This window comes from Gouania willdenowi, chromosome 14 (genome assembly GCF_900634775.1).
Source record: "Gouania willdenowi chromosome 14, fGouWil2.1, whole genome shotgun sequence".
In the NCBI taxonomy this organism is placed as follows: domain Eukaryota; kingdom Metazoa; phylum Chordata; class Actinopteri; order Blenniiformes; family Gobiesocidae; genus Gouania; species Gouania willdenowi.
The window spans coordinates 19531432-19548304 of NC_041057.1; the positions used below are offsets into that span (position 1 = coordinate 19531432).

Sequence of the window (16873 nt, forward strand, 5' to 3'; positions counted from 1 at the left end):
GCTATTGCAATAATTATTTCGATAAAAGAATAATAGCCATTTTGACTTGATGAAAAAAAGGCTCTTTTTTCCCCCCCTAATGGCAGCTGACTATATTTCAGTACCGCCTGCTCTTGTGTGGATAGACAGAGATAGGCAGGCTGGGAATTTCTAAAGCGGGTGGGTGGATGATGGCCAGAGCAGTCCATCTCAGGTTGAATGTTTGATTTGTAAATCTTTTCACAAAAGGTTCTAAAATTAACTAACAGTGTGCACATTCCCTGGGATTTGCAATTCCTCAAATGCTTCATTTACCACCGGAGACTTTAAAATGGGTGAGCTTTGTCTTGCTGTCTCTGGAGGGCTGAGATAAGTCTTGACAAAGTATATGTTTGCGAGTGCGCTTCGCTCCAAAAGCTTTTCTCCGGGTAACTTAAGTAAATCTCGAACCACTTATAAGAAGACACACATAGCCTACCTGCTCGTGCACATCGGCACATACGCTTGTGCTTTGGAAGTATCGTCCGTTGGTTTTCACAACTTCCTCTGCTGCATTTCAGATGACTTAATAGAACTGAAAATTGCAAGGCGTTCAGGACTAATATATAGGAGTTCCTGTAACACATCTAACCAGGGCTATTAAAGAAAAAGGATGGTAACAGGAGATTCTACATAAACATGAGAACAGATGGTGGGTGGGGTGGGGGTGGGGAGGAAACACACTCCCTGCCTCCCAAGGCAGAATTGATAGCCATCTGACGGCAAACTATAGAGACAATTGCTTGGCACAGCTGAAAAGACCGAGGAGCCAAGGTCCCTGCTCCTCGGGAACACAGAGTGACTGAAGATGGAAAGATAGAAATTGAAATCAAGCATGTGTCGTGCCTCTTTCTCATCAGCAGCGTGTGAAGCTAGCTCTTTTTCCTGTGCGCCCTCCAGGTTTCAAGGTTAGAAAGTCACAAGCATGACCACAACATGGACTAATCCAGTCCCTGTATGTGCACAGACCGTGTCTTTAGAGCAGAAAATTAGCATCACATTTGAAATGGTTCTGCATACAGAAATTTTCTTTTTTTTTTTTACATTTTATGTACAGGTCACCCTCATGCAGAGGAATTTAGCAATTAAAAACAGTATTTTTATTGTAGAGCTGCTTAGTCTGCTTTATTTTTTTGTATGCAGAAATATGTCTCCTGGAATAGAAAATGCTTAACCCAGCATTTTAAAGTGCGTTCCACACAGTCAAGGTTGTTGCTTGTTTTCTCGCTTATAGACCTTCATGAATTTGTATTTTTTTAAGTACACTCAGTTTCTTTATCAATATATTTTATGAATATATATAAATATGTTTAAAAATGTACATATATTTACAGTATATAGTTTTTTTGCATCCGAGTCCTTTGATTTTGAGAATTGGCCGATACCGAGTCCCGATCCTTTACTTCTATAATACATTATTAAGATAAAGAAGAGCTAAAAAACTGATCCAGGATGTCCCTTATTTATTCAATTCACCTTATTTTAACATTTACCTCTAAACCGAGCACTTCAAAATAAAAGTACCACAGTGTTGTAAAGTAAGGCCAGTAATGTGCTTTTAGGAACTGCACTCTTAATATTTACTCTCCTCACTTAGTTTCACAGATTGAAAAGTATGTTTTTCTTGATGAAAAGTATGACAACTTCATTTTGTTGGCATTGCAGGTGCAGAGCATGTAACGTATTAGCTGCTTACTAAATAAAGTGTGTGAGGTCTGCAGATAGAGGTTAATGTAGAACACACCTGCACGTCCTGCTGTAGGCGCTTGATATAGGAAATACTGCAGTAGATTGACTTAGGGTGGTCCATTCTCACACACAAACGTACACGCATGCACTTTAATCACACAAACACTGGCGTGCGCGCACACACACTAGCATCAGGCTAGTTACCAGAGAGGCTAACGATACGTTTTGTCTCTTCCAAACACAACAAATGTTGTAGGGATTTACCTGCTGTTGAACTCCTTTATTCACGAACGTATGGGAGAACTTGGGTCTAACTCTCCACCTCCGCTCTACTGACCAAACAACAGACAGGGCTCCTCTTTTTGACACTAGTTCTTCTGTGTCATTATGTTCTACTAGTTCTGCAGCTTCAGAGCTTTCTTTTCCATTTACACTGTAACCAGAGCGCTACTGTTTACCTTCGCAGTGCAACATTGAAAAGGCTCCGGTCTGATGTGGCGTGGCGTTCCAAACATTGTGTAATCAAGATACCGGTACGGCGGTATATAAAAAATGTATATCATAACAAAAATATATAGCAGTTTTTGGTACGAACCGGTATACCGCCCACCCCTATAATGATAATAAATATACAAATATATCCGAGTCCTGATCGGGAGATAACGTCCGATTGCGATCGAGTCTGAAACCATGTGATCGGGCCCGATTTCCGATCACGTGATTGGATCGGGACATCCTTAGTATACTGTATATACAACGCCGTATTAGGGCCACATTCAAATAAAAATAAAAATCTAGGCACCATGAGATTAAAGTCGCAATATTCCAAGAATGAAGTTGTAATTTTATGAGAATATAGTCGTATCTTAATAAAATCGTATTTTTATGAGATTGAAGTAATATTTCAAGATTAAAGTTAATTACGACTATTCTCGACATATTACAACTTTAATCCTGAAATATTATGACTTTAACCTAATTAAATTATGACTTTCTCATAAAATAACAACTTTATTCTTGAAATATTACGACTTTAATCTTGTAGAGCCAGATTTTTTTTTTATTTTCATGTGGCCCTGAAACGTCGCTGTGTATATATTTGAAAAAGGTGTTTTTTAGCAGCTCAGTCAAACCAGGAGTAAATAACACTTACGTATTTAGGCTAACAATTTGAGAGTTTTTAATTCATATCCATCCATTTGTCCTCTTCATGCACTGCGTTAACTTTTCTCAGGAATAGCATTTTCTGTTGAAGGCAACTGTTTTTACATTGTGATCCCAGATTCATGTCTGCTATTTATTAGAAGTCTGAGCTTCAATACTGCTGTTTTAATTCATTAACTTTTTCATGATATAGGTGAGCATTTTTTAGATATTTATTGGTAATACTGGTGCCTCACGCTTCAGGGTAACAAATTGTAATACTTGTGCCTTTGGGGTGAAGTGCATGCTCTTCTTAACAGGTGGCCTTCATTAGAGGAAATATAGTATAAATTTTACAGACAGTCTGGCCATTTACAAGGGCAAAGTAGGGAAATTGCCTGAAAGAAATAACAAGAAGGATGGCAGGGGTGACAGTTGTAATATTTATGGTAATGCTGTATACCTATGATTCAGTGAAACATTGTGAATCGGTGGTGTATCATTTCCAGTACCCATGGCTGGTTGGCAGCATTCAGAAACTATCACACTGAGCGGTGGGGACTAAATAAGACAGATGGGAAATTTTCTGCACTCATTCAGTGCTCTTCTCAGCAGACTGCGTGCTATTAGGGGATAGGAACCCAACGGTAGATAAACACTAAAATCATTTGGTTTCAGGCTGTATTCTGTGTGGGATATGAAAAGATGAGACTGTCTTTATTGATCAGTATGTAAAAATACATTGTAGTTATGGTGAAAAGCATGGATTTTGGCCCAACAATAATCTGAAAACATTCTAAAGATAAAGAATATATGAAACTACGTTGTTTGATAGTAATATATTTTAGAAAAACAGGTTCACATAGAAATTAATTATCCTGGTATCTATGAGTAAAATATAGCTTAAAAAATATTTCTCTTATTTTAAATATCCTGAGGCTTTTTCCTGAGCAGTGAATTAGTAAAATGTAAGATTGTTTTAATTTTAAACTCCCCATTTCTTCTTCTTTGCAGCACTCACTATTCAATAAGCTTTTGGTCGAGAACAGATGGAGGTTTTCCGGTACTCGGCTGTATCATTAAAGTGCCTAAAATCTGTTTTTTATTTGATCAAATAAATCTGGTGAGTTAGCTATCAGCTCCTTCCACAGCCATCTGTCCTGCTCTGATTTCTCTGTCTCCTCTTCTCACTGATCCACCTCGTTGGGTCTCGAGAAGTTCACATCTGAGGCTATACACAGGTTGTTCTGGCTCATTTTGACACTTACATCATTGGAATGTAATGTGTGGGAAGCAGTGTCTGATATTTTTCTGGGGACACGAACCTAGACACGACCAAATTCTCCTATTGCGACAAACCTCAAATTAAATGGGTGTTTCCATTTTCTGACAGGGCAAACACAGCTTTTACCAGCTTGTTCTTTCGGTTTTTGTTTCTCTTTTTGCTCGTTTACCTTGTTTTGGTCAGTTAGAAATAGTTTTAAACCCTACATTTTGCCCTCTATTTGTTCACCACTCTTCTCTACCCCATTATTCTGTTCTGGTCACAAGAACTAGCCCCTGTCCTAGGTTATCGGGATGAAGGCCATAATCCCAGGGTTTAAAATAGAATTATATAATCAATCTTTTTTAAGACCTATAAACAAGTCCAAGTTTTTTTTGTTTAGATTAAAACTTCATCATATGAACAAATACACAAAACTCTCTTTTAGTTGGTTCTCTTGAATAACGCCCATAAAGCAGAGGCAACCTTGGTGGAGAAAATGATTTATCAGGTTTTATATCCTCACATGACTCAAGAAAAGGGGAAAAAAATACAGTAACTCAATACATAAACAACTACAGAAATGTGATTTATCACACCAGGCCATCTTCTTCTTTGCTATGTGGTCTACATCTTATGCTCATGCATCCATTAAATTATTTTTGGGCTGTAAAGCAGGGTTAGCATGGATACTTTAGTGATTGGTAGCTTTGCAGCTTTGTATATCACTTCTGATCTGACAGTCCTTGTTTATTTCTAGCATTGTTACAATGAACATTTTATACTGAAGTAGTATTTTAGCACTAAAGGCCAGTCTTGGTCTTAAGACTGGTCCTGAGAGTACCTTTTGACAATCTTGGTCTGGTCTCAGTCTTGACTCCCAAAATTCTTGGTCTTTTCTTGTTCTCGAATTCGCTGGATTTTCCAGTTGAAACCAGCACCTATTTGCTATTCTTCAACTTCAGTAAAGTGAAAATAAAGTGAAGCATTTGGAACTGTTTCTGATTAACAATTGTTGTAATTTGACTTAAAACATTTAGCATTAGCTCACTAATTGATCTGCCTAATTGGAAATCTTTTGGGTTGCCTTATGTTCAACCTTTTCATGGTTTTTAAAATAGATTTGTATGGTCTTGTCTCTGGTTGTTTTGGTCTTTGTCTTGATTCGGTCTTAACTCCCAAAAGTCTTGGTCTCGGTGCGTTCTTGTCTCTAGCACGTGTCCATCTCAGACAGTTTAATCTTGAGTACAACACTAATAACCAGTGCATGCACTTACTGTATACATTTTATTGGAAGCTTGACTAGTTATAGTCCCTATGATACCGTGTTTCAAGTCTATGCTAAATGCAACAACATTGTACCCTATATATAGGCCGTCAATGAAATATTTTGCATAAATATGTCCATCTTAACATAAAATTTAGCATCTTAAAGTTGCTTGTCATGTGCTGCTGGTGTGCTTTGTGGAGAATGGCCTTAGATGGCTTGTGATGCATGAAGAGTTACTAGCGTGGCATTCTTCCCCTTTACCATGGCCCTGAGTTAGGTAGCATCATCATTGTTATCATTACACAAAATACTTTCTAAGATGGTTTGATAATATGTAACAGCTAACTGTAAGAATACTTTTGGGAAAAGAGTTTCCTTATTTACATGAAGCCGAGCCCCCTTTTGGCCTGATTAAGTCGTAGATGGGTGTTTTGACTAATTCTGTGGCCCAACAGTTGCTAAAATCTGCGTTTACTTGCAGACTTTAGCTAGTAGCTGAATTAATCCAAAGCCTTTAATAGCTTATACATCAACTATAATTATACTCTCAGTATTTTGCAGTCTACCTTCTCCTATAGCCTGAGCACAGACAGCTTGATTTGCCACATTGACAGCAGGCTGACTACTTCCTCACTCAAATAGGGTTCAAAACGATATGGCTGAATGAATCCGTTAAGTGGAATGTAGCTATCTCCAACTCATGCTCAGATTCACTCACATCCGAGCATGAAAGGTAAAGTTTTCTTCTCCAGAAATCCAACTTTCGTGTGCTTCGTCCACGTCCTTTGCTTCCACTGCTGAGAGCGGCTCACTGTTGTCACGTCTTGGATTTCGGCAAACCAAAAACCAGATGCTGGGCGGAAGCAAATATTGAGATGTTTAATTAAAAATTATGGACAAACCGAGCATTGTTTGGCACTGTTATTACCAGAATTAAGATGGTGTTAAAAAAAACAAAGATGTCAAAAATGGTGACATAGGGGCTTTAAGGATTCCGGTAAAGACCCCTCCTTTTAGCATTAAGATGTTGTAGAGAAGGCCAAGTGTTTTTAGCTAACTCTAACATCAGGGTTAACGATTTGTATTTGATGCTGTTTCTGAGACCACGCTCCTCTGACTCCAGTCAATAGCTATGTTAATAAGCGGCACCAACACTTGACTCGCAGCCTCCTCTCCCAGCTGGGTGGATTGCTTTTATTGATTATGGCTCTTGTATTTTAATTCCAGTTTTTTTTTTTTTTTTTTTTTTTTTTTGGGAAAAAAAAAAAAAAAGGAAATACACACAGCTTTTATCTTCGCTAAAGTGATAGTGACTGGGTGAGGAATTAAAAGTGGTTTCTTGGTGGTTGCCCGTGTGCTGATGAGATGAAAAGGCCACAAGACTGCGTTGTGAAGTTACAAACAATGTCTCCCAAAAGAAAACCCAAATAAATTAGTTTAAGTGTTTATTGGAAAGTGCAATTATCCCGTTTAAACTTAGATATTTCGATGGTGGTGTTTTGATGTTTTCTTCAGGTATTTCAGTGAACGTATAGAAAAACAAACACTGCAGGACACCTCAAAAGCGTAGCAGGCAAACTAAGCGTGACTGAGTAATGGCAGCCAAGACAGGCTCTCTGCCTTTAATCATCATGAGAAGAGGCAAAAGGAACCCTTCATCATGCCGTGCCACGAGGAGAAAGCCAGGGCATAAAGGGGGACGGTTTGATCTTGATGAGCTTTTTAATGTGTCAGGGCTTTGCAGAGATGAGTTTTCGTTGGGTCTGGCCATCCCGAGAGAAATGCTTTCAGGTGACATTAATTGCTCCCCCACTCAGCTACAGTAGATGTCATGAATGAAAAAGTCTGTTTGGTGCAAGTTTTCTGCAACTCTCTTTTGTTTTGTTTTTTTTGGAGGAAGTGTGTGCGAATACACAATGTTCGTGAAAAAAAAATGAAGAGTAATCAGAAATGCATGTATTTAAATGTATGCAACAATGGGTTCTGCAGCAAATAAACCCTGTGCTCCCCTAGAGGCACCTTGGAATAAGAAGATGATTTATCAGAAAACGAGATTCCTTTAAAATCATAAATCTAAATCTAATGGGTTATTACACTGCTGCTGCTGCTGCAAAAAAAAGAAAACCCCGGCACAGAGTGTGAAAAGATGGTCACTACACCGTGTTCACAATCTTATCAGCAAAATAAAAAAAAGAGTAGTTCAATTGTACCATAAAGCACTATGAGCTTGTTAGCATTGCATTTAGCCGCAGGCTCCCACTCATTAACATTCAGTTTTTTCCTGATTGGTGCAAATTCATTGTTTTAGGCAAACAGGAAGTGGCCTTGGCTGTTTCACATGGAGGTGAATGTTCAATTAAGATAACATTTTTTCAAGTAATGAGCACTGGAGGAACCCTTTTGTATGAATTAATCAGTAGATGCACAAAAACACCAACTGGAAGTGTGGGCACCCAAGATTATTCAAATGTACGTCAGAGATTGAATAACGACAGAGTAGGTATTACTGTGTCTTCCACAGCAGGTTTTATCACGGTAATGATGACTCTGCAGCTGCTGAGTCCAGTAGCTGTTGATTTATTGCCCCCGGCAGCAGGGTCATTTAATTTCCATGTATAGTGGTATCATTTTGATTACATATGGCGTTTATGCATCAGCAATAGCTCCTGTGAGTCGGTGTAAATGTTCAATGCGGAACCCAGCCAGATGTTTTTGACTATAAAATATTGTTGGAGCCGCGCACTGTGGAAAAGTAACTTGTGTGCTGGTAAATAAATGAGTGAATAAATATGACATGCGGCGAGAGAAAAAGTGTGATTTGTTTGATGGATTGTGTAGTTAAAAGCTCAATGACACATTTTGTTCTTTACACAAAAATCCAAACTTGTCATTTGTTTGCATGTTTAAAATGTGTTCTCATGTTATATCAGGGGTGTCAGTCATTTTAGTTCAGTGGCCAAATATGGAGCAGTTTGATCTCAAGTGGGCCACAGATTTTAAGTGGGAAAACAAGTCATTTCACCATAATTGTGCACTCGTTTACACTTCAACGCAGGGGTGGAGCAGCGAAGGAAGGACAACCGTCGACTCCAAATTTAGTTTATTAACTTATATTAGTAAAACCATGATGAAGCCATTATGAAAGCTGATATCCGGAGTTTCTGAGAGGACGTCTTGATGTCCCGCCCTAAACTTTGCGGGACATAACAAGGTCGAATCGGGTTGCATTGCACTCAGCAATCGTTTCCATTTGTATAAGGGTCTATAGGACGAAGGAGGGACTTATATACATTGATGTATATGAATGACCACCGGCAGTAGACCATAATAAAGGACTAGTTAGGTATTTTTTCGCATTTCAAAAGAATCATACATAAACATAGATTTCTCAGAAACTCCGGATATCAGCTTTAAGTCAGTGATACTCAACATGCGGCTCCTTATGTTTAAATTTGTATTGTTATTCCACCAGAAAACCTTAAAAGGGGGAACATTTTTAACCCCTTTTTACCTTTTTTTTGGCCATTTCACAAAAATTGACACTTTTTTTTTCAGATTTTAACTTCCTATTGGCCATAAATATCCCCTTTTCCCCATTTTTACAAGTTCTTTTTGAAACTTTTATTCATTTTTTAAAATTCTCTAACCCTTTTTTGCATTTTTCATTCAAATAGACTAACTTTTGCCCAATCAATAACACTGGTTTCCTTTTTTCCCTTCATTTTGCCTCTTTTTGTTCCACATTTTTGCCCTTTTTCACTATCGTTTGCCACATTTGGCTCATTTAAGCTACCTTTTGCCATTACAAACCACCTGTTTCCTCTTTTTTTGCAAAAAACCCAAAAAAACCCCCCCAAAAACTCTTGACTGATTTTGGCCCATTTTAGTCACTTCTCACTATTTTCTTGCCACTTTTGGACCATTGTTCTGTCACCTCTTACTCATTTGTTGTCACTTTAGCTACACTTTCTTAATTGCTGTTAACTCTTTGTATACCATCTGGCTTGATCACCATTCAGTAAATCTAACTTGACCAATACAATAAAACCCTCTGTAAAAAGTGAGAAGGATGAATTTTTGTTTTTATAAAAGTGCGGGTGTTGCACGCCTGGTTCAACGTATATATGAAATATAAAATATGTAACTGACAATATCCAAGCAATAAGTGATAAATATCAGTTTTCACTTTAAAGTCCCTAGATTTTGTGACCAATTTCTATTTAATAAAGGGAAATATGTCATAATTTGAGGAAAATTGAATGATTTTCTAAGAATTATTTGAGTTTTTTTCAACATTTTGACATTAAATATTACTGCCATCATGTGGAAAACTGTGAGCCCCTGCAAATATTGTTCAATGTCATTTACACAATGATTCATGTTTTCTCTGTAATTTTTACTTTCTCCTGTGGGCAGAATTAAATACTCTTAAGGGCCTGATTTGGCCCCCGGGCCATTAGTTTTACATGAGTGTTGTTTGATAAAACACAATATTTCTATATTGTATGAACATTGTTGTAACAGGTTTAACTATAGCTGCAGAAAGACTTTGTAATAGTACAGAAACAGAGTTGACTACTTCTCCCTGTTCACTCTGGAAATTTACCAAAACCACTCACGGGAAGCTTCCGGTTCTACAAAGGTCAAAGCAACCCTAGAAGACCAAGGTATTAAATCCTGCAAATGCTCTTATCCATTCAGACATTATTTTACAGATTTTCCTCTCATCATTTGTATTCAAAGTGCAATACGAGACATGTCAATTGTGCCGCAGCCTTGCAGAATGGTGTGTTCATTCCAGGGGTGTGATTGAAAAGCCAGTGGCTAGAGGAGAGAGATTACCTTCTTTCCTCTAGTCCTTTCATTGTGATTAGTTTCAGGGAAAAATATATTGGTGGAGTGATTGAAAAAAAAAAAAGATGCGCAAATTTGTCCAGAGGAGTGAGTAATTTTCAGTGAGGTTTACATCCAGTAAATACTATACACCAAACGAATGCACTTGATTGTGTCGGTACAAATCTCCGAATGGAACTGTCTTGCAGCGATGTCATTCCCTGATAACATTGTGATTTGAACAGAAGTCTGCTCGCTCAGCCAAAGTGGCTGCTGATGCACACATTCCAAACTAGCCTCACTGTACAGTAACTCTACACTCATTACAGTTGAAATGAACACATGCACACATACATGTAGGTGTGTGCGAGTGGAGTGATGGCGAGGAAGAGGTCCCTGAGGGCGTTTGGCGAGAGCACGGGTGGAGATAAGGTAGTGTGATATCTCCTGACATGGCCATGATTCATAATTGAGGCAGGGCAGCTGTTGCTGGCTGCACTGTCAGGTCCAAGGGTGGATGACAGATGATAGAGCCCTCTGGGGCCCAACTATCTATCAGTCCAAATGTTCACTGTCAGCCAGCCAATCCTTCATCCCACTCTTCCTATATGTAAACCAAGTTGTCTTAGATTTGATATCTGAGTTAACACTCAATATTATGATGAAATGATGTGTCACTCATCACTGACCGCATGGTTTACCTGTGATAGAATTTTATTAAAACTTAGTGGAATAGAAAAAAGTACATTCAATGGCTCTGAACTCACTCTGAATAAAATTTTCCATGCAGGTTCTACAATTAGGTGTAATCACCAGTAGGGGTGTGCATTGCCGTGAATCTGACGATACCATTCATGATTTGCATGTCACAATACAATATATCCCAATACTGAACACAATGATGCACATTGTGATATATCGCAATATCAATAATTACAAATTTCACCTTTAAAAGTATAAAATGGTATGAAATACAATTTATTTCATTTTTTCTAAACTTGTGAAAACAAATAAATGATAATTAACTGTCAAATTACATTTTCCAAAAAAGTTTAACTTTTGCTTATACAACAGATTCTGTTAAGTTCTGCAAGCAGAACTAAGTAACTTGCGCTTAGTGCTCCCCCTAAAGGTTCCTTTTGGTTATGTCCGCACCCCCACCCCACAGCTACATGTCCACCTTTGCTCTTCCAAGACGGTAGCAATCAATCACTGAAAAATCCTACTACAACAGTGACACTAAGGGTGCTTTCACACATATAGTCCCATGTGAACAGTATGAGGAAGAGAAAATAAATGAATAATGTGGGAGTAATACGGAAGGGAGTGTGGAAATGTATGTGATGTGTTTGTTTGTGTGCTGACAAAACGGCTCTGAAAATGGATGGATGGATGGATGGATATTTGTGTGTGTGCTGCCTGATGAAGCGCTGGGTTGTGAGTGTGTGTGTGTGTGTGTGCCTGTTGCCGCACCAACAGTGTGTGTGATTGGTGTGTGTTGCTGCTGAGCTGTCACTGCATGGAGTTGCTCCATTCCTTGAACAAAGGTCTTCTCTGCCTTTTTTTTTTTTGCTGGCGCCGCCATTTTTACTCAGAAGCCACAGGTATTTCTATGCAGGAAAATATCTGCAAAGTAGAAAATCAAGAGTCATTTTTTTGTGTTTCCAGATAGTATGAAGACTGTTAACTAACTGTAGAATAGAGGAAATCCAGCTGCGTTACATCTAAATGGACTTGATTTATATGAATGGACTTGATTTATGCCTACACTGAAGTAGTCCCAAAGCGCTTTACAATATCAACTCATTCACCCATTCACACACCAGTGGGACTGAGCTGCCATGCAATGCCCTGGTCAGCCACTGGGAGCAACTTGGGGTTCAGCGTCTTGCCCAAGGACACTTCGACGCATAGAGGGATATAGACTGGGATCTAACACCCAACCTCTTGATCAGAAGACGACCTCTCTACCACCTGAGCCACCTTTTGTCCTCTGTATTACCTACTATTTCCTTAAATTCCGTGCTTCCTTAGTGGGAATGTCAATTTGAAGGGGAATTCTTGTGCTGCAAAGTTTAGTATCAGATGTAAGACGATCATGTTGCTGAAGTAACCTGATTTGCAAAGCTTCTAAGCCCTCCATTTTAACTCCGTGAAAAAAAATAGGCAGAATTGAGAAGAAGGAACGATGCCTAAGGCCTTGTCATTGCATTACCCTTGAGGACTGGAGGTTCTGGGATTCTCAATTCATTTGACATTCTTTTATCACTCAAAATAATCCTTCCACTTGTGGTTGTTGCAGCAACAATATTATACCTATTTATTAAATGTTATACTAAAACATGGATGCAAAAATTCTACTTAAAGAGGTTTGCTATTTGATCTGCTCTTTTACTCATCCTTTGTGTTTTTAGTTTTAAATAAACCCTTCAGAGTGCTGTTGTGTTTAATTTGGGAAGGGGATGAAAACAAAGTGTTTGACCTCATGGATCATTATGGAAGGAGTCACCTCTAAGCTCAGACTCACAGCGACCATTAGCTTCTCTGCCCATGTTGTCAGCCGCTGTCCGACTGAGTGACAGTTAGTCAACGCGACCAAATTAATTTTGCTGCCACCATTGTGAATAGTGCTCATCCAGCACACTGTCTCAGCTTTTCCAGTCTGCTGCACTAACACTCCTGCACATATATTGCCTCAGGGACACCAGATGGAAGGCAACCACCTTTTTTTTTTTTTTGCTATACCTGAGATCTGAGCCCACACCCTATGACAGGATTAGCTCTCAGAACAAGTCAGGAATTTGCTACATGCTAGAAATGAAAGGAGTGATGGGGGACTTGTATTTGCAGACAGGGGTTTTGTCCATTTTTTCTCAAAGTGAATGGTGGCATGACATATTTAAACTCACCAGGCTGTGGTTCTCAAAAACTTAATCTCCTAGCAGTGAAATTTGTAATTGTGGGATCAAATTAGGGTCATGAGTATAGTGTGGCTGTGAAATACAAATTGCACATGTCAAACTTGAGACCAAAGGGCCAAATCCGGTGCAAACTAGTGCACAAACATGTTTTTTTTTTCCTGCCTAAAATGTAGTCCGTATTTGAAAATGGGTTTGATACCCTGTGTTAAAATGCGTGTGTAATTTTTGGCTTGTAATATTACTCCATAATTGCTACAACTACAAGCATAAAGTGCACTTAAAGATACAAACCACATACATTTGTCAACATCAGCGAACAAAATGTGCATTTAAAACCTGCAGTTAGCCAAAACTACATATTTAACATTTTTAGTGGGTATGTTATCAGTATTGTAAAATGTCATCATGGACCTTTTATTTAAAAAAAAAAAAAGAAAAAAAAAAAAAGATTTGATGTATGTAATGATTATGTTGAGATGGTGGGGTCTGAGGCTCACTCATGTACGATTATGATCACGATCTGCTGCTGGATTCCCATTTCCTGGTTCTGCAGGGAATGAATCAGATGTCGTTCCGAAAGGTGTCAGTACTCCATTACCCAGACAGTTTAACTACAAGCAGGTCTCTTGAGATCTTCATCACCAGATTTAGCTGCAGATGCTGCTCAAACCTGTTGAAGACATAAAACACAGCTGACAGATTTTGCTCAGAGGCACGAGCAGAACACAGAGCGGATGAATCAATTGTGCAACAAACCATGGGTAAAATAGCCCCGACATAGTCTAGAAATGCTCAAAACCAAGATACAATCCAGCAGCAGGTCGGCATGAAAGTAACCTAAGGTGATTATATGTGTCCCAATGGGTAATGCTATATGACTCAGAGACATAAAGTGTCAACCCACATTTTCACAGATACATTACAGGATACAATTTAGTGCAAAATGGCAACACGTACGTGCCTAATTAATGCTTCATCCGATGGAGCTTTTATTTATTATTTAAAGTGGACGTTTTTAGGCTATTAACATGTACGGAGGTGCTTTGAACTTTAAAACGAGTTTCATTTACTTTCTTAAAGGTGCTAAATGTGAGTTTGTTGGAGGGGGAACAAGTGACAGTGGAGGATACAGGCGGTCAGGAGCCTGTTCTTCTCGCCAACGAGACAGTCCTAATGAGAGGCCTCGTGCTGCGCAGCTGGAGCAACCAGATATCTATCCGTCTTCGGGGTGACCGGCAGCACCATTCAGTCCTCCTGCTGCATTACCAAGGTGAGTCTAATCCAGACTGGAAAGAAATAAAAACATTGGTAAACAATTGCATTATTAACTGGTAAATAGTATACTAAAATGTAAAGTGCAGTGCCTATGAAAGGCGCTTTATAAATCCAATGCAGTAATGAAGTAAATGTACTGTACTTTGTTAAAATACATAAGGATGAGGATACTTTACTTAAGTTTTTTTTTTTTTAAATCAGCACTTTTACTTTTACTCTACTACAGTGTTTCCCAAACGTTTCACAGTCATGTACTCCTTCAGACATTTAACCTGAACCCATGTACCCCCTACTCCTGCACATGTAAAAACATAATAATGTACTGTTATAGACAATGTAGCCCTACAGTGAATTGTACCTATCCTGTTAAGGAATAACATATAATCAGAATCTAGGATGCAGGTGCTGCCCCGCGTCGCACTGCATGAGCTTATCATTGGCATTAGCATGATCTAGTATTAGCCTAGCAATAGCAATAACCGAGCAATAACATTAACCTAGCATCAGCATTAACATTAGCACAGCAATAACATTAGCCTAGCATTATTATTGACCTAGTATTAGCTTTAACATAACATTATCTTTAGCCTAGCAATAGCATTAACCTAGTATTCGTATTAACCTAGCAATAGCAACAACCTAGCAATAACAATAACCTGACATTAACATAGCAATTGAATTAGCCGAGCATTAGCATTAGCCTAAAATTAACATTGGCCTAGCATTAGCATTAACCTAGCATTAGCATTCACCTAACATTAGCATTAACCTAGCTTTAACATGAACTGCTCTATTTATATTCTAGTTTCCAATGTTGTCATTGTTTTTCATTTTCATTCACGTACCCCTATAACAATTTGCGTACCCCACTTTGGGAACCTAGGCTCTACTACATTTAAAAGATAAAAAACATACTTTTACTGCGTTACTTTTATGTTTTCCTTCCTCATTACTTGTTACAGTTTAAAATATGATTATAATTAATCTGGAATGAGAGCACAAAAAGAACAACTTCTGGTTTGCACGTGAATTGGAGATGACGGCGGAAATGGTCACAGTTGATTAGAGTGACCATATGTACGCTTTGACCCTTTTTCACGTCTTGTCCGGTCTGTCTGGCTGGATTTTACAAACTCATCAAAATGTCTGGGTTTCCCAGGGACCCTGAACGCTTCTCAGTAACATGTTAATTTAAAAGTAACCGTAACTCTGCTAATATTTTCTCCATCGGTGGAGTTGCTCTTTACAGGCAATATTATTCAATATCTCAGGCAGACATTTGATTCACTAACTGCTCATGTGTTTTACCTAATAGTGAAATAAAGAAAACCAGGAAAGAACATTTATGGTTGTTTTGCTTCCTTTTATGTGTAAAATATGAAAAAAAAATTCTTTACTTTTACTTGTACTTTTACTTTTGATATTTATTTTCACATTTTCACAATTTTGATACTTCAGTGCATTTAATGTGAGCTGTTTTAAGACTTACTCGAGTGATTTTCTAATAACAATCAGAAAAGTTTTTATTCACCAAGTACAGTTAAAAACAATACAAGGGATTTAACTTGGGAGTTGGTGCGAAGAACAAAAAACAAAACAGAAACAATAATAATAATCATCATAATAATCATAAACATAATAATCATAATAACAAATATAAAGGGTAATTATATACATATATACAAGTGCTGCAGGTAACTTAACAGGGGACTTTCAGTTATTGTATTAGTACTTTTACTTTAAGTATCACTTATTCTTCCACCTATCATGCCTTTTCAATGTAAAAGCAAAGGCTTTTTCTCCCCTTGCTGCTGGTGTCACGATCTGAGTTTACTTCATACTGAGATTGATTATGAGCGTGCGCACTACTGGAAAATTAATTTTTGCTAGTTCCGCTGTGAGTTTTGCTACTTCCGCCATGCTGAGTGAGTAACAATCTCAGTCAACAATTTCAGTAAAGTAATCATGTCTCATGCAGCAATCTCAATACGAAAAGGAATAATTTATCTTCCAAAAAAAACATGATTATAATATGCATTGCAATAATTATCAGTTAACCTAATGTAACTTTACAATAATAAACTGTTGTATTCATATAAACTAGTGCAGTGCCCGTCGGAAGTATGCCTTTATATAGTGGGGGTTTAAAGGTGCAGTCCGCAACTCTCAGATCCCTCTCTCTCACTCCCTCCTCGCTTCTCTCTTGCTCTGCCTCTAAACTTTCCAAAGCCCCTCCCTCAGAGGAGCTAACAAGCTACCATTAGCCCAACAGCAACATCACAGTAATATAAGAATCAGAAGATTCAGAATCAAAATCAGAATCAGAATCAGAAGAGCTTTATTGACCAGGTACAGTTTAGAACAATACGAGGAATTTCACTTGGTAGTTGCAGTGAAAGAAGACACATCAACACACCGGAGCAGCCATTTGCGGCGCCCACATATTTAGGTGAAAAAGGG

General features: G+C 38.3%; 1 protein-coding gene across 2 annotated transcripts in view; it reads left to right on the plus strand.

Moving 5' to 3' along the window:
* Positions 1-16873, plus strand: part of LOC114475961 (seizure protein 6-like) — a 123869-nt gene that overhangs the window by 69049 nt on the left and 37947 nt on the right. For both annotated transcript variants that reach the window (XM_028467186.1, XM_028467187.1), the window contains exon 4: positions 14219-14408. In XM_028467186.1, the coding sequence (XP_028322987.1) occupies positions 14219-14408 (190 nt within the window). The remainder of the gene's footprint in view (positions 1-14218; positions 14409-16873) is intronic.